Source organism: Bombina bombina, chromosome 6 (assembly GCF_027579735.1).
Source record: "Bombina bombina isolate aBomBom1 chromosome 6, aBomBom1.pri, whole genome shotgun sequence".
Lineage (NCBI taxonomy): Eukaryota > Metazoa > Chordata > Amphibia > Anura > Bombinatoridae > Bombina > Bombina bombina.
This window is the reverse complement of record NC_069504.1, coordinates 268,499,074-268,524,910: the sequence shown is the minus strand read 5'-3', so window position 1 is coordinate 268,524,910 and position 25,837 is coordinate 268,499,074. Positions and strand designations below refer to the sequence as shown.

General features: G+C 36.0%; 2 protein-coding genes across 2 annotated transcripts in view; one reads left to right on the top strand and one right to left on the bottom strand.

Moving 5' to 3' along the window:
- Positions 1-8,888: 8,888 nt before the first annotated feature.
- LLPH (LLP homolog, long-term synaptic facilitation factor) lies at positions 8,889-18,309 on the bottom strand. The gene is made up of 3 exons (XM_053716842.1): positions 18,159-18,309; positions 13,786-14,013; positions 8,889-9,565 (listed from the first exon to the last, which is right to left on the bottom strand). The coding sequence occupies exons 2-3, from the start codon at positions 13,991-13,993 to the stop codon at positions 9,405-9,407; spliced, it is 369 nt and encodes a 122-aa protein (XP_053572817.1). The 5' UTR covers positions 13,994-14,013; positions 18,159-18,309; the 3' UTR covers positions 8,889-9,404.
- Positions 18,310-18,485: 176 nt separating this feature from the next.
- The window catches only part of TMBIM4 (transmembrane BAX inhibitor motif containing 4), a 48,604-nt gene continuing 41,252 nt past the window's right edge, over positions 18,486-25,837 (top strand). Inside the window, exon 1 of the mRNA XM_053716841.1 lies at positions 18,486-18,747. Within this exon, the coding sequence (XP_053572816.1) occupies positions 18,654-18,747 (94 nt within the window). The 5' untranslated portion in view covers positions 18,486-18,653. The remainder of the gene's footprint in view (positions 18,748-25,837) is intronic.

Here is a 25,837-nt window from a genome sequence, read left to right as displayed (position 1 = left end):
ATATGACCAAACGTTAAGTGAAACCTTTATTTGTAATTGGATACAATGACTTAGAGCAATGGGCACAGCATAATCTAAACATTTATGTTTTATTATTTTAGCAAAATTGTAAAACATCTATACTGAACACCTTACTAGGCATTGAAAATGTATTTGATCTATTTCATAAGATCTGTATGTACCTGCTTATATTGCAACCTAGATAAGGAAAGAAGAACAAGAATGTATAAAGCAAAATGGCATATCTACATGTAAAAATTGTTCCAGCTACCTTAATGATTGTTTAACCTTGTTTACATTTCATTGTACTGTTTGATTATTTTAAATAATTAAAAAAAAAAAAAACAGTTTGAGGTGATTTGAGCTTTGTGACATGGTGCATTATCCTACTGGAAGTAGCCATCAGAAGATGGGTACACTGTAGTCATAAAGGGATGAACTTGGTGAGCAACAATACTCAGGTAGGCTGTGACTTTTAAACAATGCTTAATTGGTTCTAAGGGGGCCAAAGTGTGCCAAGAAAATATCCCCCACACCAATACACCACCAGCCTGAACCATTGATACAAGGCAGGATGGATCCATGCTTTCATGTGGTTTACACCAAATTCTGACCCTACCATCTGAATGTTGCAGCTGAAATCGAGACTCATCAGACCAGGGAACATTTTTTCCAATCTTCTATTGTACAATTTTGATGAGCCTGTGCAAATTGTAGCTGTTCTTAGCTGACAGGAGTGGCACCCCGTGTGGTCTTCTGCTGCTGTAGCCCATCTGCTTCAAGGTTCAACATGTTGTGCATTCAGAGATGGTATCCTGCATACCTTGGTTGTAACGAGTGGTTATTTGAGTTACTGTTGCCTTTCTATCATCTCAAACAATCTGTCCATTCTCCTCTGACATCAGCAAGGCATTTTTGTCCACACGACTGACGCTCACTGGATATTTTCTCTTTTTCAGACCATTCTCTGTAAACCCTAGAGATGGCTGTGCTTGAAAATCCCAGTGCAGATCAGCAGTTTTTGAAATACTCAGACCAGTCGTCTGGTACCAACAACCATGCCACGTTCAAAGTCACTTAAATCCCCTTTCTTACCCATTCTGATGCTCAGTTTGAACTTCAGCAAGTCGTCTTCACCACATCTAAATGCCTAAATACATTGATTTGCTGCCATGTGATTGGCTGATTAGCAATTTGTGTTACCAAGCAATTGAACAGGTGTACATAATAAAGTGGCCGGTGAGTGTATATTTTATTAAAAATGATGAAAAATGTTTTATTTTATTCTTTTTATTAGAGACACAAATGTGAGTAAAAATATAGTACAGACATTTTTGTAGACAAAAGTGTACAAAAGGAAATATCGAAGTGAAAGGTCATCAATACAAAATCAGAATGTTTAACATTTTGTACAAATGTTCAAGTTCCATGAATCATATCAATATCTCAATTTCAAATGTAAACTTTAGAAATAAGAGTCAGGATTTTGTGTTTCATTCTGATATGTCAAAGGCTGCAGACATATCAAGAAGGACTAACAGAGAAAAGTGACCTTTTGATTTTGCTGTAATTAGGTCAATAGTAACCCTAATGATTGCACTTTCTGTGAAGTGTTTGGGTGAAATCCAGATTGTAATGGATCAAGGAAGGAGTTTAATGTGAGGAAATGTGATAAATGTGTATATACAGGCCTTTCCAGAAGTTTCGAGGCAAGGGGGAGTAGGGAAATAGGGCGGTAGTTGGATGGGGATGATGGAGCAAGAGAAGATATTTGAGGATAGGTGTGATTAGTGCATGTTTAAGGGTTGGGGTGAAATCCAGATTGTAATGGAACAAAAAGGGAGTTTAATGTGAGGAAATGTGATAAATGTGTATATACAAGCCTTTCCAGAAGTTTGAGGCAAGGGGGAGTAGGGCGGTAGTTGGATGGGAATGATGGAGCAAGAGAAGATATTTTGAGGATAGGTGTGATTAGTGCATGTTTAAGGGATGAGGGCAATATACCACTGCTGAGGGAAAGATTAAAAATGTGTGAGGCAGTATCTCATACACTACAGATAGAAAAATACCACTATGCAAGCACTAAACGTATAGATGATTATCATTCCATCTGTTTCATTTGAGAAGAATACTTAAACATATGGTTGAACACAGTTTACACATCCTTCAAAACATAAATATAGTAAAGACGTACAGGCCACCCTTGTCATTATACTCACCTGCTGGAACCCAACCTAAAATGGAATGATAGACGCTCTAAATCTCCTTATCTACCTTACATATATTTTGGCACATTAGTACTGGAATTATTTATTTTACTTGAAAGAAACAAATCTGTACTTTCTGCACTGTTTTTGAAGTTGTTGTGCTTAAACTGTTTAATTTTTGACTGAGACATATCTCTACATTGTATATATTTGATTATCTCAATAAAAAAAGTTGATAAAAAAATGTGAGAGGATAGGAGTAAGAGTAGGAGGCAGGGAGGGCAGCAGTTGTGAGGGGATGGGATCAAGGGGACAGGTAGTGAGGTGAGAGGAGGATATAAGGGCAGAAACTACTTCCTCAGAAGCAGAAGCAAAAAGCTGAATCTGGCTTTGTTGGTTTTGGACATCGGTGATCGGTTGAGGGGGTTGGAGACTGGTAGAGTTTTGAGAGATGATTTTATTTTTGCTGGAATCTATTTTGTTGGTGAAGTGGTTGGCAAAATCTTGATCTTAGAGAGAAGTGGGAATAGGAGCTGGGGATGGACAGAGAAAGGTGTTGAAAGTGGAGAACAGAGATTTTGGGTTTGAAGAAAGAGTGGAGATAAGAGTAGAGAAGTAATACTAATTGGAGAGGTTAAGGGCAGAATAGTAGGAGTTTAAGGTGAACTTGTAATAAAATAAGTCAACTGAACAGCAGGATTTTCTCCAATGTCGCTCAGCAGTGCAAGAACATCTACGTAGGTAGCATGTCAGAGGAGTATGCCAGGGCTGAGGATGAGTACCTGACTTTTGAGCTATGGTAGGAGGTGCCAAATTGTCAACGACTGCTGTAAGAGTGGAATTGTAATGACAGATAGATTGGATAGGGCAGAAAAAGGAGGAGATGGAAGAGAGCAGAGGTTTCAGAGTTTGAAAGGTGTTGCTGATCAAGTGACTTAAAGGGACACTGAACCCAATTTTTTTTTTGTGATTCAGATAGAGCATGAAATTTTAAGCAACTTTCTAATTTACTCCTATTAAAGAGACACTGTACCCAAATATTTTTTTTTGTGATTCAGATAGAGCATGCAATATTAAGCAACTTTCTAATTTACTCCTATTAGCAAATGTTCTTCATTCTCTTGGTTTATTTATTTGAAAAGCAAGAATGTAAGTTTAGATGCCAGCCCATTTTGGTGAACAACCTGGGTTGTTCTTGCTGATTGGTGGATAAATTCATCCACCAATAAACAAGTGCTGTCCAAGGTTCTGGACTTTCTCTTTCCAATAAAGATAGCAAGAGAACAAAGAAAAATTGATAATAGGAGTAAATTAGAAAGTTGCTTAAAATTGCATGCTCTATCTGAATCACAAAAGAAAAAATTTGAGTTCAGTGTCCCTTTAACAAATTTTCTTCATTCTCTTGGTATCTATTTGAAATGCAAGAATGTAGGGTGAACAACCTGGGTTGTTCTTGCTGATTGGTGGATAAATCCAGCCACCAATAAAAAGTGCTGTCCAGAGTTCTGAACAAAAAAAAAGCTTACATGTCTTTTTCAAATAAAGATAGCAAGAGAACGAAGTAAATTTGACAATAGGAGTAAATTAGAAAGTTGATTAACATTGCATGCTCTACCTGAATCACGAAAGAAAAAATTCAGTGTCTCTTTAATGCTCCTGTGGAGTTTGGTATGAGGGCTAGAAGGAGGGCAGTAGGAAGTGCTGTGATATTACAAGTTGCAAGAAGCAGTTATGATGGGTTAAAGTGAGTGGCTCTGAAAAGTGCCTTTACATTGTGGTCTATGGAGACTGCGTTATTACTATAAATATATATGTATATGCTTATATACACACACACATATATATATATATATACATATATATAGTTTCAGAGATTAGGAGGATTTGCACTCTCGCCTTCATTTTACATCAGACAGGATTTGAGGAAACAATAATAAATTCCAATTCGTATTAATTTCCGCACTCACTGGACTTATAAAGTGTTCTTTATTCAAGTGACGTTTAGGAGCTCACTAGCTTTGAATGTATATTTAAATTTGCTGCCCATTGCTGCGTGATTTACCCCCATCTGCATGAGAACAAGGCTCCCATTAGAGCCTATAGAAGCACACTCTCATGGACACAAAGCTTCTGTGCAATGCGAACACGAAGTAATGTTCACATTGCACCCAACTTGTAATACCAGTGCACATTTGCGTGTGCTGGTATTACTGAGTGAAGCACAAATATGGTGATCGCGTATGAGATATTTTGCGCTCCACTCGTAATCTGGCCCAGTTTTGGGGTAATAAACAAAGAAAAATGGAGTGATGGCAAAAATGCTAAAAATTCTCTGGTGTTTTGGGCAAGTTTTTCCTCTGAGATTCCCTGTCGCAAAGAGGTTAAATCACGTAATATACATGTTTATTTGACATGCCTGATGAAACAGCGTTCATGCCGAGAAATGCATTGGATTGTTTCTAAATTCAGATGCTTATATTACACAGCTTTTAATGAGTGATTTTAATTTGAGGTTTTATTTTAATAAATGTATTTGACATTTTATCATTCTGTGTCATATATGAGCCTACGCTACTTGGAGACATAAGACCAGATCCTACCACTGAGGATTCAGTGTTCCTGTATTACTCGGAGTACAGCTAGCCGAGTTTCTGTAAAACATCCAGCCTGCACAATTTGGCACAGTGAGGTGCCTTTCGCAATTGTGAGTACTCTGCAGATTTTGTCTTGTTGACGTTCCCATCCTGATTGATACACACATGCAGCGCCTCTCTTTTTATATCATTGTTGATAGTGAAGCCACCATTTCTTCTAAGAAAGATTATTCCACCTAGTATCCCTGGAAGTTGGCGTCCTCATCTATTCTAGAGCCATTGGACTTGGTTATGAAAATATATCAATACATTGTGTATTGTATTCACTAAATATTGATCACGTTAAAGGGACACTGAACCCACATTTTTTCTTTTATGATTCAGATAGAGTATGCAATTTTAAGCAACTTTCTAAATTACTCCTATTATCAATTTGTCTTTGTTCTCTTGCTATGTTTATTTGAAAAAGAAGGCATCTAAGCTATTTGTTTGGTTCAGGACCTTGGAAAGCACTTGTTCATTGGTGAATTAATTGATCCACCAATCAGCAAGATCAACCCAGGTTGTTCACAAAAAAATGGGCCGGCATCTAAACTTACATTCTTGCATTTCAAATAAAGATACCAAGAGAATGAAGAAAATTTGAGAATAGGAGAAAATAAGAAAGTTGCTTAAAATTGCATGCTCTATCTGAATCACGAAAGAAAAAATTTGGGTTCAGGAACCCTTTAACACTAAGATTGTTTAAATATCATAGCACCTTTTTTTTCTAGTGCCTCCTATTGATAGTGTGTTTACTTATCTATCTTATCTCCACTTTATATTTTGAATTACTCATATTTTTAATATGCATAGATGTGAATGTAATACTTATATACGCATGATGCTTTTTGTGCAACTTTTATTTTTAGCCTTAAACTTTACATCAGGCTTCGCTAATTCTTTAAGCACTATTTGGGCTTTCGCTCGCTCAAAATCTATAACTTTCAACTTGTAATATGAGCGATATTTAGCATGAGAACAGTATCGAATGGAGGTATAGGTTGCGCTCGATTACCTGTCTAGCGTAAATGGTATTTTACCATCGACTTCTAATACGTGGACAAGCGATACTGCTTATTGCTCCCCCTTGTAATAAAGCACATACTCTGGGATCTGTTTGCTTTAAATGATTTAAATCAATTAGAAATTTAATATTCAACCAGTGCTCAATCAGACAGTCAGTTTAGCTTCATGGAGCAGAAGTTTAACATTTTATTCTTTTTGTTCTATCATAATACAATTTAGCTGGCACTTTTACTGTAGCACATTTAGGTATAGGTTTCTCTCTCCTATCAGGCGTGATAGAAAGGATTTACCTACCTGGTTACAGGTGAGTCAGTCAAGGTGAATGAACACCTGAGCAGCCCAGGCAGAGAAATAAAATCTGGAATTATAGGTGTCTAAGGGTAGAAGTCATAAACATATTTTCTTATACTATTTACTTTAGCTTCATCAGGGTAACAAAATAATAAATAAAAGACTAGGGCAAACGTAACCTATGCAAGTGCTAAAAAAGTACCACAGGTTGGAACGCAAGGATTTGGAGTGTCCAATGTTTCAGAAAGATCAAGGATTATAAGTCATCACCCCTGACCAGAATACTTTTAGCAAACAAAGTATTATCTCACTTATGCCAGAGCCTTGAATGGATGGAATCCTGGTGGTGGGTGATAGCCAGTTTTATAGTTATGTTGCACCAACTTTTTAAAATGACCTTTGCATAAATAAATAAAAAAAATGCAAAGTTTAAAATAGGTTTGTAGTGTTCAATACAGTCTTTATAAAGGGAAGTTTGTGTTTTTTCTTGTTTTATGAAGGAAACCAAATACAGATTATTTTAGTGGTGTTTTTTGCAGAACAGTGGGATCTGCTAAACTTCTAGCTGATTCAGGAATTCAAAATCAATTGTGTGAACACCTTTTGCAGGCAGTACAGGGGGCTACTTTTGTAAAGATGAGAGCATTTAACTAAAAGCAGTAATAGGTAAATAAATTCCTAAATCCAATAGGGGAATAATACCACCTAATGTAATACACAAATATTGTATTATAACAGATCCACAATCTTAGTTGATTTATAAAAATAAAAAAAATGTCCAATAAATTAGACTTTTGATTATTTGTAGATGTAGATTTGTGGAAGAAATCTCAATCCAAAAGTGCACTTCAGACCCTCCATGGTATGGAACAATGTAATCTGAAAGTTTCAAGGACAAAATGTAACCCTGTATATCAGCAGACTATTATCAAGTCAATTAAAACAAAAAGTCACGATTTATGTTGACACAAAATAAAAACTTTTTCAACAGGAAAAGGATATTACAATAAGACATTTTAAAAATTGTATTACATTTGGTATAATAAATCTACCATCTTGTGCCTGTCTAAAATATTAGATGGAAACATTTAAATAATTCAAGGATTATATTAGAGAGCATAGATAGAACAGAACTATTTTGGTTTACAGAAGTACAGCAAGAAAATGATGCCCTCTCATAATAGAACTGTGTATTGGGATAGATATTGGAATTACTACAGGACAGAGGGAATCTACATGTTAAGCACTCTTGTACTTAAATGTCTGCTTTTTAAAATTGGTTTTAAACAAAAAAAAATTAAAAAAAGCAAATGACAGTGTAAACAGGTTTAAAGAACACTGAAAATGCAATTACATACACGTTGCATGATGCAATTGCACGAGTGCTGTTTATTAACACGAGATTCTGTGTTATGGACTAATGACACACACATACAAGGAAATTAGCATTTACCTGATTGACTTTACAACAGTATATCAGTAGAATATTTTGTGTACTGCTCTAGCTAACGTGGTATTAATTTTATCCAGGATTTCATACACGTCTGATAAAATGTGAAATGTTATATGTAATTGTAAAATTATTTAATAAATAGAATTTTCTTGATACTTTCTATAAAGGAATATTAAATAGTATGAAATTATAATATAAAAATGTGTGTAGTTAAAAAATGTTGCAATATTTTTATTTATTTTGCTTTCTTTTCCTGTAAATTCCAGTTTATTTTCTAAATTCCACGGAGTCTCTAAAATAATGGACACTACCATGTTTGAATATAACTACATAAAAAGAGAGAAGCGCTCAACCTGGGAACGAACAATAGCATAATAGCTTGTTCTATAGCTAGTTACCACCCTAGAAGCAGCCTCTTTTTGCTCAACATGGACCTTTCACAGAGAAGAACTTTCCTGAAGCATATCAGTCTGATCCTGACATCACAGTACAGTCCAGCCCCGAAATACCAGGCAATCCCTCTCTGAACGAGAGAAACGGCAAAACCCCAGACGTACGTTTCAGCCTATTGTGGGCCTCATCAGTGAGGTGCAGCCATATCCCTCTAGGCACACTGAGCAACGGGTCCACGTCTTGTTTCCCGCATCACACTTAGGGAGACTTCCCTAAGTGTCAATTTGCATACATAAAAAGAGAGAAGCGCTCAACCTGGGAACGAACAAAAGCATAATAATAGCTTGTTCTATGGCTAGTTGAGCGCTTCTCTCTTTTTATTTATGTTTGAATTTAAGTTGAGCTTTCCCGTTAACTCACACTCCTGCTGAGAACAATCAGGGATACAAAACTACAAAGATTGTCCAAACAAGACTGTCTGGAACATATTATCCAAGAGCCTTCTTTCCACAATCTATTTTTATTGCCCAATTTATTTATATCCCTAACTGTTCAACGGAAGCACAGAAAGAAATAGAGAAAAAAAAAAAAAGTTCAAACAATCTAGGAGTATTTTAAAGAAACTAAACCTTTATATTGCAATATTTAAACTACATGTATTTACTGCCAAATATGGTAAATTCTCTAACTTGTAGACTGTAGATTAACTTTAGATTTAAAAATATATCCTCTTAGCACAATTAAATTATGGTGCTAATATTTTGCCTTACACTATTAATGAACAAAACAGCGATGTAATGAGCCCAGCACTAGCAAACGTGAGCATAATTGCTGAGAATAAACAGCCCAATAATTTTACTTCAAGGAATTCTAACAGACAAATGATTTTGGAAATAGTTTAATCAATCAGTTGTTATTAAACTCCTATGTTCCATGATTTAAAACATATCTGAGCTGTATTAATGGTGCTTCTGTGATCTGTAATACCCATGGAGCTATGCAGAGCTTGCATAACAGAAGCATACAAAATTAAACACATATTCAGACTTTAAACAGATGCAGGCATTGACTCCACACATTAATGCCATTTTAAAAGGCTGAAAAGATACACTGCAGGTCAGGTATGGCCAGTAAAAATAAGTCACAAAAACAGGACTGCAGCATTTATATTCGGTTTCCCTTTGTCAGATGATATTCTTGCTTTTTTGGCTCACTCAAACTCCCTTGTTAACGGTTATCCGTGCCAAGATGCATGGGGAGCTTTATTTTATTATTAAAAATGATATAGTACATACAAAACCCATGATGAACCAAGCAGTTTGCATGTAGTGACAATTTCCAAGTCTTGTTGCCAGGAAAGGTAGGAATACTACTGAGCATGAGTAGTGCATGAAATATCTACCAAGCCAATCCCTTTGACAGCTTGGCTTTGCCTTTCTTTTTCCCACGCTGTGCCTTCAGCTTCTTTCTATGCCGTGGATTCATCCATGTTGGATACTGACCGTGCGGATCTAGAAGGCTTTTTTTGTTTCTCTTCAAATCCATGTCCATCTTACCATCTGGAACAAAATAATATAACCAATTGAGAACAGGAGTACATGAACAGCCTAAGCATTGTAAATTTAACCATCATGAATTCAGCACTTTATAAAGGTCGGTGGCTGCATAGGTTTTTTTTAATTGTTGTTGTTTTTTAAGGAAAGAGGTAGAAAAAAAAATCAATTTAAAGTACTTTCTAATGCAAAAATGACATGTTCTGATTCATTGGAGAATATCATTTTTAGATTACTAACCATAAATATCCATGTCTTAAACCCTGCAATGTATTTACACAGTTTAAGCTTCACTCAGGAGCTCCTGAACAAGAAATAGACAGTGAGCCAGCCAATCAGAAGCAACAATCACCGTTATAGGTAAAGTCCTGCTTGGTCATGTGTTAAACAGAGACCTGTAATAGAAGTGGAGCACAAAAATGTTAGCGCTATGATGCGTTTATTTTTCCACTCATATTACAGGTCCAGTTATAGATCACTCAATTGTCTAGTGCATGCTAGATTGTGCAGGTGAATTTAAAAAGGAACAGAAAACCCAAAAATTCTCTTTCATAATTCGGATAGAACATACAATTTTTAACAACTTTCCAATTTACTTCTGTTATCAAATTTTTTGTTTTCTTGTTATCCTTTGTTGAAAAGCTGGGATGTAAGCAGCACTATATGGCAGCAGTTTTGCAACAATGTTATACATTAGTAGGCGCACTAGATGGCAGCACTATTTCCTGTCATGTAGTGCTTCAGGCATGTGCACGCTACCTACCTAGGTATCCCTTTAACAAAGAATAACATGAGAACGAAGCAAATTTGATAATAGACGCAATTTGGAAACTTTTTTTAAACTGTATTCTCTATCTGAATAATGGAAGAAATGTTTTGGGTTAAATGTCCCTTTAAGTAATAGTCTAGTCTAAGTTAACCTTTCATGATTCAGATAGAGCAAGCAATTTTAAGCAACTTTCTAACTAACTCCTATGATCAATTTTTCTTCGTTCTCTTGCTATCTTTATTTGAAAAAGCAACAATGTAAGCATAGGAGCCGGCCCATTTTTAGTCCAAAAGTTTTCCGATTGGTGACTAAATGTAGCCACCAAGTGCTACCCAGGTGCTGAACCAAAAATGGGCCAGCTCCTAAACATACATTCAAGTAAAGATACCAAGAAAAATTGATAATAGGATTAAATTAGAAAGTTGCCTGCTCTATCTGAATCATGAAAGTTTAATTTTGACTAGACTATCCCTTTAAATAAGAGTTTTATGTGGGTGTGCAGTTAAGTTCATGTCAGATAATGCTTGAGTCCTAAATCAATGGAACGCAAAAATCCACTCAAATAGGGGGAGTATTTATTTACTTCTGTGCTATTATATTATTTTAAAGAAGCTTAAAGGGACAGTCTACACCAGAATTTATTGTTTTAAAAGATAGATAATCCCTTTATTACCCATTCCCCAGTTTTGCATAACCAACAGTGTTATATTAATATAATTTTAACCTCTGTGATTATCTTGTATCTAAGCCTCTGCAAACTGCCCCTTTATTTCAGTTCTTTTGACAGACTTGCAGTTTAGCCAATCAGTGCCTGCTCCCAGATAACTTCACGTGCACAAGCACAGTGTTATCTATATGAAATACGTGAACTAACACCCTCTAGTGGTGAAAAACTGTTAAAATGCATTCTGAAAAGAGGTGGCCTTCAAGGTCTAAGAAATTAGAATATGAACCTCCTAGGTTAAGCTTTCAACTAAGAATACCAAGAGAACAAAGCTAAATTGGTGATAAAAGTAAACTGGAAAATTGTTTAAAATGACATGCTCTATCTGAATCATGAAAGTTTATTTTGGCCTAGCCTGTCCCTTTTTTATGTAAAAGCGATGGTAAATCCAAGCGTATACCAAACACTAGGATTTAGGGATAGACCGATACCGATACAGATTACTGACCACCTTTCAGGCCGATAACAGGGACCGATATTCTGTACATTTTAATGTTTCGAAAAATCAACACAATTTCTACACAAATCTGGTATAAACTGAACATGCTTATTAAAATTTTAAACATTAAAAGTAAACAACTGGGAAAAAATAAAGTGCTTGAAAATTAAACTTCTTAAATGTCTTCCCAAAACATAAACTGCACACCGATATAAAATTAAATTTAAGTCACTACTGCAAAGCTAGACACTACAATACTTCTTCAGTACTCCCAGTTAAGTAGGAAAACAGTGCAAAAAACATAACATTTCAGCATGTTCTACTGTTAAAAGGCTTCTGATTTTTTCATATATTGCTGCCACTTCACAAGGAGATGGAGATAGATACACACACACACACACACACACACACCACTACATTGAGGAAGTTGTATTAAAACAGTGTAGTAATATTGTAAAAAATGTGCCTTGACTTGCCAATATTATATTATATTGCTTGCTATATTACTTGCAGCCAGCAGGTGGTGCATAAAATTCAAGAATTATACCCATGAAGTTTTCTACATTTGTTAAAGGGACACTGAACCCAAATTTTTTCTTTCGTTATTCAGATAGTGCATGCAATTTTAAGCAACTTTCTAATTTACTCCTATTATCAATTTTTCTTCATTCACTTTCTATCTTTATTTGAAAAATAAGGCATCTAAGCTTCTTTTTTTGCTCAGAACTCTGGACAGCACTTTTTTTATTGGTGGATGAATTTATCCACCAATCAGCAAGAATAACCCAGGTTATTCACCAAAAATGGGCCGGCATCTAAACTTACATTCTTGCATTTCAAATAAAGATACCAAGAGAATGAAGAAAATGTGATAATAGGAGTAAATTAGAAAGTTGCTTAAAATGTCATGCTCTATCTGAATCACAAAAGAAAAAATTTGGGTTTAGTGTCCCTTTAAGTATATTCTTTACTGATGTAAAATAAAATAAAAATCGTTATGCACCTGTAGTCCTACTTTATCATATCTACTTAGGCAAAAACTCACTCCAGATCTTATTACAGTATAAAGATAGAGAGTGTAGACTGCAACAGCGGCAAGTAGAGCAGTTCAGTGTAGCCGATCAGGGAGAATAACAGAGACTGAAATAGGTAATTCAAGCAAGCGAAGAGAAAAAAAAAAAAACACACATGGCATCTTCTCTACTGTGAAAAGGGAAGTCACTAAGATTGTCAAATCCTCTTTTTAACAGGTATTGGCTTTAAATTGAGATTTGGCAGCAGAAGCAGCAACAGTAGCACACTACCTTGATTAGCAGTGTTTCTGTTCTACATGCGCGCAAGTCTGCAGCCCCTCCTTCCCAGACCAGACCTCTCTCTCATTGGCTAATGGCTATGCATTATGGGACTTGTAGTTCTAGTTAGTTCCTAGCCCTGGCCTAGAAAGTCTGATCCGGCTGCCCCAGGCTAAATGTAAGGTGCGGCTAGCAGTGGGCAAGTTGCGGGTTGCAGAATTAAGTTGGGGACACGCATTGGTGTATTGGGGCTCCAATCTAGGGTGCCAGGGTCTGTTTTTAAGGTGCCAGTGTCTTCCTGGTTTATAATTCATTGGAGGGAAAAAAAAAAAAAAAAATCTTAAGCCCTGCTGCGATCTGCTTGCCCGCAGCAGGGCTAAATTTAAAAAAAAAAACACATGCCCGGTGCACAAAATTGCCGGGCATCTGGCGATAGGAATTGTGCATCCCTGAGAGATAGAGACAGATATACACACACACACATGCAGTATAAGCATGGAGCAGCAGCCCCTCCAAAATAAGCATATAGCCCCCAGCAGTACAGTAGAGCAGGTTCCCAGGCAGACTGATACTGTGGGAACGTACAGCAGACATCAGCAAGGCTGTACATGAACCTGTCCTCAAGCACACTGAGTAAGGGCAAAGAACGCAGCAACACCGGCTCCTCAGACACTGCAGAAAATGTTTCACTAAAAAAAAAAAAATAATCTTATTGCAGAAAATGAAAAAAAAAAAGTTCTGCCTCTGGGGCCCTAAGTAGCAAAGAGAGGTACAGTCATAGGTGCTGTCAAGATTATTCCCCAACCCAAGATGTATGTTATGGCTTAAAATGCAAGATACTGATATTCTTATAAATGTGATTCCTGCATTAAAAATAATGAGCTATTTAACAGCCTATATTTGTATTACTATAATTGGAAAAAGAAGCAATGAATACATTTTAAAGCAACACTTCCCTATAAAAAAAAAAAAAAAAATAGGGGTCATGAATAACTGCTTTACCATCCGTTGCTTCAGCGTCCATCTCTGTTTTTTCTTTCACTTCTTCTGCAGTCACAACAGTTGCAATCTCTTTCACGTCATCCATTGTGACATCTCCATTTCCTTTTGCCAGGATATTCTTCAACCGGGCAAGTTCTTTGGGGGCATTCTTTTTCCTCTTTTCTGCTCTCATTTTGCGTCTCCATTTGCTCCTTATGCTTTTGGCCATTTTCTAAAGAGTAAACAAATCTGCCAGGAAAACAGTGCTATGTATTAATGCAAGAATGTTTTATTTTTATACAACTATGGTCTGTAAATATCCCATATATAATAAAATTACTACTATCTGTGCCTCTATGTTCAGCATTATAGGAAAGGAAAATAGCAAAACCAAATGGTGCATGAACTATGAATTACATGCTCAGTGTTACAATATTTAATTTACTGTGAAACTCTAATACTGGCTCTTTCATGTCAGAAGACGATCACACACACAAAACATAGTATGCACATACAAGTATTTAAACATTTCAATATGGACTACTTCATTAGTCATTTTCTTTAGATAAAGGTTATCTCCTCATGACTGATTGGGTTTGACAGCTCCCACTACAAACAGAATGATGGTGAATTATAAATTATTATGAACATAAAAAGGGGGAGGGGGGGGACACAATAGAAAAGAAAGGGAGTAAATTTGACAACAGAATTGAAATAGAAAAAAAAAAAATTTCTTTAATCCCAAATAATGAAGTTTAATTTTTATTTACACATGCTTTGAATTATTCTAGTTAGTCTATTTAATTAGACAGCTTCACATAGTTTGATGGCTTATATGACAAATTAAGTCTTAATCCAATATAAAGATACCAGCAGTATCACCAAAGCAATGCAAATGCCAACGAAGACAGGAGCTCACTGCTAGCTTCTAGGTACATCCAATAAACAGTGTCCACAGCACTTGCTTCAAATTTTCTTCTTTATTTGGGGATGGTTTTAGAGTACAAAAGACAGCAGTAACCTTTCGGGTTGTACACCCTTAGTCATATAAGTGTTAAGTCACTGATGCAACACACTCCACTGACAGCTGTCTAAGCAGACATGGTGTGTGAATCCGGATCTTCTAGTCACAAATAGATGTGTGTATGCTGTTGAAATAGCAATGACTTTTACTAGAAGCATTTATGCTAAAAGAATTGTATTTAAAAACGGAAATGAATTGTGTACATTTTAATTTTGGTTGTTGTTCCCCTTTAAAGGGACAGTTCACCCAAAAACTTTCTCCCCTTTAAATTATTCCCAATGATCCTTTTTACCTGCTAGAGTGTATTAAATTGGTTGCAAGTAGCTCCTTTACTCATATTTCTGCATTTGAAATAGCTGATTTAGCTTGTGGTTTCCCAACCTATACTGAAAGTTTTGATACTGGCGTATATGCTTTTGTCAAGCCTAAGTAAACACAGCCAGCAGAAGAGATTACACTCTCAGTGGGGGGCATGATAGTTAAGTAATAAAATGATAATTTTCCATTGTTCTCTCTATGTATTGAGCTTTGGTGTTCCAGACAAATATAAGATAAGGAAGCAAGTCTGTGTACATAAAAGTGATAACATAATGAGATCTGATATTACCTGAAGCTCAACCCATTGTAATAGGCTGTGGTTTCAAAGCACAAAACCAGCTACTTCAGATACACAAATAAACCCGAAAATGCAATTTCTATAATATTTTATACTCTGCAGTTGGTATAACAAGTCATTTAAAATACATTTATGGAAAAACAATTTTACAGTGTACTGTCCCTTTAAGTACTAGCTCGAGCCACACAGTTTGGGTACACCTTATTTACTGCATGCTGATGAAGTCTATTTTGCATTTAAATATTATGGATTTTAGAAATGAGTAAATATAGCAACATGTATAAAAAGCCTTACAGTGTTTAAAGGGATACTCAGGTCAAATTAAATTTCCGTGACTCAGAAACAGCATGTCATTTTAAACAACTTTCCAATTTACTTCCATTAAAAAAAAATAGGTCTTTTATATTTACACTTTGAGTCACCAGCTCCTACTGAGCATGTGCAAGAATTCACAGACTATATGTATATGCATTTGTGATTGGCTGATTGCTATCACATGGTACAGGGGGAGTGGAAATATACATAACTGACATTTGTTAGAAAAAAAAAAAAAATCTACTACTCATTGGAAATTCAGAGTAAATGCTATTGTATTGTCTTGTTATCTTGCATTTGTGGATTATGCAAATCTGTGTTTACTGTTCCTTTAAAGTGATAAAAAGGTCAAAATTTAAAGGACGAGTCAACACAGTAGATTTGCATAATAAACAAATGCAAGATAACAAGACAATGCAATAGCACTTAGTCTGAACTTCAAATGAGTAGTAGATTTTTTTTCTGACAATTTTAAAAGTTGTCTTTTTCCACTCCCTCTGTACCATGTGACAGCTAACAGCCAATCACAAATGCATACACATACCATGTGACAGCCATCAGTCATTCACAAATGCATACACACTTATTCTTGCACATGCTCAGTAGGAGCTGGTGACTCAAAAAGTTTAAATATAAAAAGACTGCACATTTTGTTAATGGAAGTAAATTGGAAAGTTGTTTAAAATGGCTGCTCTATCTGAATAATGAAAGTTTAATATTGATTGAGTGTCCCTTTAAAATGTACATAGGTGCATTTAAAAAAATTAAAATTATGCGATATACTTTAATTAGCAAAAATGCTTCTAGTAAATATTACTTTCTTTTTTCCCCAAAGGCATACGCACATATGCTGTTAAGGACCCATTCACCAATATGCAAGATCAGAGAGCTGGCAGTGGTGTGCATTGTGTCTGTGAAGCCTTAAAGTGACACTAACCCCAAATTAGTTCTTTAATTAATCAAATAGAGCATGGACTTTTAAGCAACTTTCTAATTTACTCCTATTATCAATTTTTCTTCGTTCTCTTGCTATCTTTAAATTAAAAAGCAGGAATTCAAAGCTTAGGACCTGGGTTACGCTTGCTTATTGGTGGCTAAATGTAGCTACCAATAAGCAAGCACTATCCAGGGTGCTAAACCTAAAAAGGGCCCTTATGCTTTACAATTCTGCTTTTTAAATAAAGATAGTAAGAGAACAAAGAAAAAATGATAAAAGGAGTAAATCAGAAAGTTGCTTAAAATTGCATACTGTATCTGAATCATGAAAGAAAAAAAAATGGTTTAAGTATCCCTTAAACCCTTTGAGTGCTAATGACGGCTGAGCCGTCACAGAGTTTTCCACTCTGGTGCCAATGACGGCTCAGAGCCGTCACTAGCACTCTCCCTCAGACAGAGCAGGAGCAAGCTCAGAGCCGTCACTAGCACTCTCCCTCAGACAGAGCAGGAGCAAGCTGCACTTTGTGTTATGGCGCGGTCGGGCCAGGCTGTGACTATACAGCTGGCCCGATGCGCTGCGTGAATAAAACAGACCCGCTCAGCAGAGAGCGGGTCTGTAAAACAGCCGGGTTTTTTTTTTAAATTAAAAGGGAATATTAAGTTTTATACAGATAAGGATAATATAATGTTATATAATTCTGCACTATGTGCAGAATTATATAACATTATTTTTGAGGTTTACTGTCCCTTTAAGGGAGATCTGGGGGCTCCCACCCGCACCTACCCCGGCGATCGTGCCTGTGAAGTACAGGCAGCGCAGGGGCATAACGTTTTGCACGGTGACGTCACACGCAATGACGTGATGACGACACCATGCAACTTTATTAACAATTTGTCAATACAAAGTATAGGGAAAGGGGACATGCTGCTTAGAAGCCTGTATCTCAGACATCTAAGCAGCTACAGACCCCCAAGACCCATCATTAGAAAGGTAATCGCCTAACTGGGGATCTGGAAAAATAACTTTTTTTTCACAAAATAAAAAAAATAAATTAAATCAGCTTAGCTCCCAGGTGGGAAAGTGCTTAGCACTCAAGGGGTTAATTTGTATTATACAAGCTACTGCTGACTGATATGTGCGTATGAAACTGAAAAACAGTAATAACTTTTACTAGAAACATTCTTACTAATGTCAGCTTATATAGAAATTTGCTTCTATTTAAAGACCTGCCTATCTATTTAAGAATTCTAGTTTTATACGGTTATTAAACCATTCCAATTACATTTAGTATTACGTATGACAAATGTAGACGTGTTGCAATCATCAACCTTAGTGGTAACACGGAAACCAGAGATAATACAATTGCTTGTAGTATCTACATAATATAATGGCACAACCACGTTACCCACTTCAGTTCACTACCTCCTAATGTGCTCTAACTTCTATGGCAAATGATAAGAAACCAACAGTAGTTCTTTTTTTATACCAATAACTACCCGTACCTGTAACACGAGGCCTCCACGTTACTAAAGTTCAGCGTCCAGACGTCATAAAATTCGCTATTACTTATGGGAGAACTTCAAGAAACAGTTACGTGCTCGGTCTGCGCGTAGCCATATTTTTTAAGGGAAACTAAAAAATCTGGCAAGAGATCAGCTTATATCTGGATACAATAATATTATGTGACAACCACTTCAAGTACAGAAAAGGGTTAATGACAAAAATGATGCCTTTTTAATTAATTCGCTTAATTAATTTTACAACCTTTTCTATTACCCCGCCCCATCCATTCTATTGCTATGCTCTACTTGTGAAACGCAAAGCTTGTGTTTCACGAAATCTCTCAAACCCTGCAGGCTGTCATTGGCCAATCGTCTTTACGCGATGTTTTGCTTATTCTAGCAGCCATCTTTAGTTTATAATCAGCTGACAGGTACCGGGAAGAGTAGAGTACGCAGTATTGCAAGTACAGTATAACCGGAATATAGTAGTGTACAATGGCGGCAGATAATAGTTATCCCAGATTTTCCATCGAGGATGACTTCAACTATGGGAGTAACGTCGCATCAGCCCACATTCAGATCCGAATGGGTAAGCACATCATCATGTATCTTATACAGCTGCTAGGGTTGTTAGCTGTACTACATACAATACTGGACAACCTATACTGTGCTTCGGTAATATCTAAGGGTCACACGGTGTCCCCTCCAAAACTCATGCTGTATCCTACCATGTATATGTTTTACAAATGAGCAGTCATTTTATCCCGAGGTTGCTAGTAACACTGCTAGAGTAGTAGCATATGTAAGTGTAATAGTGTTTTGACCCCATTGACTGTCGGGAGCACACACACTAATAGCAATCGTTTAACTGCCTGTAACACATAATAGAAAATGCACAGTTAGTTCTTTTTTTGGGCATATTTGTAATGCATAGAGAACTAAGAGGCCCTTTACCTTTAGCTGGCACTTGAATTACTTTAAAAATACTGGACATTTAAGTGTCCAGTATTTTATGGACGTCCTGCTAAAATACAGGATTGTCCAGTTGAATACTGGACGTCTGGCAATCCTAACAGCTGCTTGTTCTATATGACAATTAGAGGGTTTGATACTTTTATTTTAAACTTAAATGCCAACAAGAAGAATCAACTACACATGTTTAGGAGCCAGATTCTATATCTTAGGAAAGAAAACGTGAGTCCACAATGTCATTCAATTACTAGTGGGAATATCACTCCTGGCCAGCAAGAGGAGGCAAAGAGCACCACAGCAAAGCTGTTAAGTGTTACTCCCCTACCCATAATCCCCAGTCATTCTCTTTGCCTCTGTCAGTGGAGGAGGTGAAGTTTGGTGTCTTAAGAAATTAATTCCTTTTTCAGGTACTTTTACCAGCAAGCAAGGATTTGGATTTAGCTGAGTCCATGTCAATCTCTTCAGTAGAGTAGTGGTGGCTTTTAAGCAGTTAGGAAGTTGTGAGGTAGTCCTTGCTTTGTTTCCTAACACATTGCTGCCCATGGTACAGAAAGCCAGAGTTGGTTACTCTGTTCTTTCTTTTTCTACAGGTCTCTGTAAGGAGTATGTGTCCTTTCACGCCTTGTGAGCTGTCTTCCTGATGGACAGCTAGACTGCAGGTAAGTGCTTTTGTCTTCTAGGTCTTGGAGACTTGTACTTCAGAAGAATATGTCATATGCAGTAGATGGGGACATTTTTATAATCCTTTATACAGGATTTTCTTTGGCAGTGGGCAGGCACATTATCTATGTTGAGACAAGGGGTTAATCTTCCCTTTATTGGGGCTAATTTTGTTGAATTACTTTATTAGTATGTGTGTGGCTTATGTTTTATACAGGGATTTATGTATAAACTTAAAATTTGGCAGTTGGTTTTCTTTGCTTGCTTAGCTAGAACAGGCTAACTGACAAACTTGAGTTTGAAACCAGCTGCAGCTACTTGCATCTTATGTTGTAGGTAGAGGGAAACGCTTGCTTTTTACTTGCGTAGTTTCCTCTCTCTGCCGGTCATTTGACTTCTCTCTAATGTTTAATATTCAAGGAGCGGGGCGGCGTCATTGAATTTCAGTCTCTTCAGTGTCAATCTACTATACAATCATTTTAGAGACTTTTGGCAGCCAAATTGTGGTATTAAAAATTCTTAAAGTGACAGTGTATTTAAAAAATTTCTACAATATGGGTAATTTTTTATTTAGTATTATGGACATGAACCAAGACTGTGTTTTTTGAGAAATGCTTGTTATGCCTAGAGGCACAAATTGTTTTGCCTATGCAATTCTGTGCTTCATGCTTAGCTAGAACACTTCAATTTAAAGATAAATTGTTGCCATCTGAGCCCAATGTCTCACAGGTGGTCAAACGCATCCTACTGTGATGGAGACAACATTCTGGGCCTAAAATCAGATAATCAAGTTAAATTATGACTATATAGTGATTAGCATAGACTTGTTAATTAGTTCCTGCCTGTGTATTAAGGCAGTAAAAATTTGACCAGCTAAAAACACATGTTCTAAATTATACTTTAAACCCCTTGTTAAAAAAAACAGCAAAATCACATGTTACAGTTAAGCTTTTTTAAATTCAATTGTTAATGCAGCCTACATGATTATAAAATAAAAAAATATATAACAATGTTTTATCTGCTGTATTTTGTATGAATATGTATGTGTGTGTGTGTATATATGTATGTATGTGTGTGGTACACTTATTTTGGAAGCATAGAATGTTTTGGGATTTAACATGAGCATTCTAACAATTATTTATTTGCAGACAACAATTGGACATAGGTATCAATTTATATATTCAGGAAGAAGTACACTGAATGTGAAACATGCTGTATTCGTATGAATATATATATCAGGATTTTAAATTCTATGGATTTTAAGATAATAAATTAACAGTATAATTAAAGATAAAAAGTGGACCCAGGCGCCAAACCTAACGGAGGCTAAGGTATAAAATAGGTATTTAATAGATAAGATATTAATAACAAATAATCAATACAAATTATGGGACAGACAACATGGATCCATGCGAATGTACAGTATGATTAAAAGGTACAATATAAAATGTGCAGCATAAAAATAAAAATAACAATAAAATATGCAAGTATATGTAGAGTAAAAACAAAGTGGTAAGCAGAATTCTTATGTGGATAAGCACCTAAAAAGAGAGGAGGTAGGGTGCAGAAATCTGATGCTGACAGGTGATCCTGTTTAAAGGAAAACGCAATGACAAGAACAATGTGATGGGTGATAAAAAAACCAATGAGTGATAGATCCAATTAATTAAAAAATTACAACAGTGATACTAGAAAAAATGTTCAAATATATGTTCAAATAAATATAGTTCACAAATGGTCTCCAAATGTCCATATTCAAAAACAAAATATATGTCCAAGAAAAAATCCAAAGGAAAGTCTAGAAAATCCAAAAAATGGTTATGTCACCGTGATATGACTAATGCAAATAAAACAAAAATCAATGTGAACCAAAAATCAATAGGTGTCCAAATGTTTATAATCCAAAAACAATGAAAAAATGTGTAACTTCCACACAATCCCTATAAGTAAAGTGTCAGATACAATGGAGCAGGTAAGGGGATAAGTGAGACGATGTCTCAAGGATCCTAGTAGCTAGGAATCACAAAGAGCTACTGGGCAGGGTGAAGATCGTCCTGTGGGGAGAAAGATAAAACAAATGTGTAGAACAATAACAAATCAATAATCCAATTGAAGTAAGGCTTACCAAAGCAGGTCTACGCGTTTCGGCCCTTCCTAGGCCTTTATCAAGACTGATGGTAAGCTGTGAGTTATGGCCTTATATAGGGGTATGTATCTTGTAACCGGAAGTACAAGATACATACCCCTATATATAATGATATAATGTTGAAAACATAAGGTGCTTGGTATTGGGGTAATCGGGAAAATGATATGATACTACCCAATCTATAATTAATATTGTAAGTGATTGATGCAAAAAGTTATGGTCTGATGAATAATCACTTTATAAGAATGTATTGAACTGTTAAAAATGTTGGATGGTGAGATGTGTTTGTTGGTTGTCTGCTGCCCCCTAGGGGATTGGAATGGTTTGACAGCCAAATAAATTTCCTATTAGGACACACATACAAAGCCAATGAGGGAGCGTTCCCCAAAGTATCCAATAAGAAGGGACAAGCACTGTGGGCGTGAACGAAAAAGATCATCAATGATTATATAAGGAATAGCTAAATGCAAAACAAGGACAGTTTTTGTGTTACTTGCTTTGACTGGTGATTGATAACTAGCGGCCATACTTGGGAACACATTCACTTAAGCAAGGAGCTAAAACTTACCTTGATCTATGCGATAACTTTCCTTCAAATGAGATGATCTAAAGATATTGGAAAAGACAGCTACCAATTGGTTCAAATGGGTGATGTATAATTATTCTAATTTTTAATATTTGAAACAAAGATTATTGGTAAGACCATATTCAAATTATAGCTAAGAGATTTAAAGGAGCACTCAGTATTTATATATAATTATAATTATTTATATATATCTATCTTAGAATTGGTTTTAATTATAAGTAACTAAGAATTTGTTCCAGTTTAAATAAATGGACATTTAAAGTAACTGTTTACATTAAGAATATATGTACTTTTAGTATCCTAATTTAGAATTGTATTAGAATCAATTGTAGCTAAATAGCTGAGTACATTGCTTGAATGTTAGCAGCTAAATATCTTGGAATCTCATTGTGTAAATTGATTGAAATCGAATGAAATCGAATTCTTCGTACTAAATTGGGGTTTCTTCCTAAAGTGGTTTCAGATAGAAATATTAATCAGGAAATTGTTTTTCCTTCTCTCTGTCCCAATCCTTCTTCTCATAAAGAATGTCTGTTGCACAACTTGGATGTTGTGCATGCTCTAAAATTCTACCTACAGGCAACTAAGGATTTTCGCCAGTCTTATGCCCTGTTTGTTTGTTTCTCAGGAAAGCGTAAGGGTCAGAAGGCTAGTTCTCTTTCCCTCTGGATGAGAAGTATAATTCGTTTTGCTTATGAGACTGCTGGACAGCAGCCTCCTGAGAGAATTTGGCTGCTTTTTAGTTTTAACACTATAGGTGAGGAGATGATAGCACATTTAGTGCTCAGTTATAATCATGTTGTTTTTATGTTATTGTTATGATATAACATTTATGTATGTATATTGCATTAATCTGTATTATACAAATATTTATATTGTTAGAGTGAGACTATTTAGTATTCTATTTGTATAATATATGGATGGAATATTTTTGGTATGATGCCTTTACACACATATGTCATCATTAGTGATTTATTTGACCTTTTTTTATTTTATATTATTATTGTTAGGGTATTAATAGTTCCGTCAGTGAGTTATTTTAATATTTGAGTCTTTTTTTTTTTTTTTTCCTCTGGTATAATAATTTTTTCCACTAGCATTTAGCTATATGCACATATAGATATACCTTGATTAAGTTTCCACTATTTATAGATTATTTTGTTACACAAGAGCACATATAGAAGTATTTGGATCATGGTCCCACTACACAGAGATTACTTGAGATTTTACACATATATACCTAGATTAGGTTTTGACTTTATGGTTACACATGAACACATGTAGATGTATGTGGATGATGTTTCCACTACATAGAGATTACCTCACTCTATGTATTATTAAATTGTGGCACCACACATATATATTTTAAATAGTATTACCCTATAACACACACAAAGGGGATATATTGGGATTATACACTTCTGTTTAATATATGGTAGCAATATCATATTGTTATCTACTGTAAATATAATATTAGAGAAGAGACATAAGGCTCCATGACGTTTTTTATAACAGGTAAATCCCTTAACAACTGATGACGATTATTTTGACAGGTTATAGTATTGGAGAATATACCTGGTTAGCAACAAGTGACGAACCTGACAGGATTTTCTTTGATTGGTTAATGGCTAATCACATGGCCCATTAAGACTCCAATCAGGTGCCTTATGAGCACGCAATGGAGTGTATGAGGATTAATAAGATATATCTGGGTCATAATAGTACGGATTAAATATAATATACATGCTACACACATGTTTTATATTTAACCATTTAGCTATTAGGCATCATCAACAAGAGCAAAGACTGGTTCGGCAATGTTATGAGCATCAATAATAGAACTGCCTAGTAACTAGTGACGTTGCAAATATGAGATTTTATGATTGGTCTCTATACACATGTGACCTTAACAGTCCAATAGGGGTCTATTCCACACAAGCTGCACGCTGCAGAGCGAATAAAACATCAGGGACTCATGAAAGAGAGTAATGGATCCATGACACAACGGTCTTAAAATAAAGTAAGCAAAGTATATAAATATATTACATAATATACCATATATTCCATCAATTAGTAAGCTGTATCGAGGCTGGTCTCCCAATTTAGATTTTTTTAGATAAAAATGTAACTCTGTATACTGTGGGGGCACAACACAATATTGCAATCAGATATTGCATATAGGTGTGATTAGGGTGCTATACTGCAAGTGTTCTATCAGATTTCAAATGTGTTATATATTGTTATTAGGTATTGTTTCACAAAGAAATTTTAATTGTACACACATGTGTTTAATCATGCCTCCAAGGGGGTGTGTTTTGTCCCTTGATTCAATTGGTTATTCATTGTATAAAGGTTTAGGAGTTGGTAAGGTGCCTATATGCCTGAGGAAACGGTGATTTCATAGCCGAGAAACGCGTTGCATTAGGGGGGCTACATGTTTATGCTCTCTTATCACTTGAAGCTTTTGTTTTTATGTGAGTTTTAATAAACCCTGTGTTGTACATAAGCCAAGTGTTAGCACCTTACTTTTATCCCTATCGCTCTTTTGGGCGCATTGCATTTAGTACTCAATCTGGGTACTGCATCTGGTGTGCCTGGGTTAGCTGATACACCCTGAGTTATCAGCCTGCTACGACAAGCACATAAGGGTGCTTCGGCTAAATGTGAGTATCCATTTGGCTTTCTATTGTGTGGGATTTGTTACATCTCTGATCTACAGATGAGGCGCCCCTTTGTCTTTTGTATCCTCCTGAGAGAATTATAGCTCATTTCACTAGGGCTGTCTCCTCTTCTTGTGCTTTCAAAAATGAAGCTTCTGTGGAACAGCTTTGCAAGGCTGCAACTTGGTCCTCTGCATACTTTTTCCAAATATGATACTCTTGCCTCTTTTGGGAGAGGTTCTTCAAGCGGTGGTGCCTTCTGTTTAGGTCTGCCTGTCTTGTTTTCCCTCCCTGTTTATTCTGTGTCCTCTAGCTTGGGTATGGGTTCCCACTAGTAATTGAATGACGTTGTGGACTCTCCATATCTTAGGAAAGAAAACAAAATGTATGCTTACCTGATACATTTCTTTCTTTATGGATATGGAGTCCACAACCCCACCCTTTATTAAGACAGTTATTTTTGACGAAACCTCAGGCACCTCTACACCTTTTTTGTGTTCTTTTTCCAATTCCCTTCGGTCAAATGACTGGGGATTATGGGTTGGGGAGTGACACTTAACAGCTTTGCTGTGGTGCTCTGTGCCTCCTCCTGCTGGCTAGGAGTGATATTCCCACTAGTAATTGAATGACGTTGTGGACTCTCCATATCTGGAAA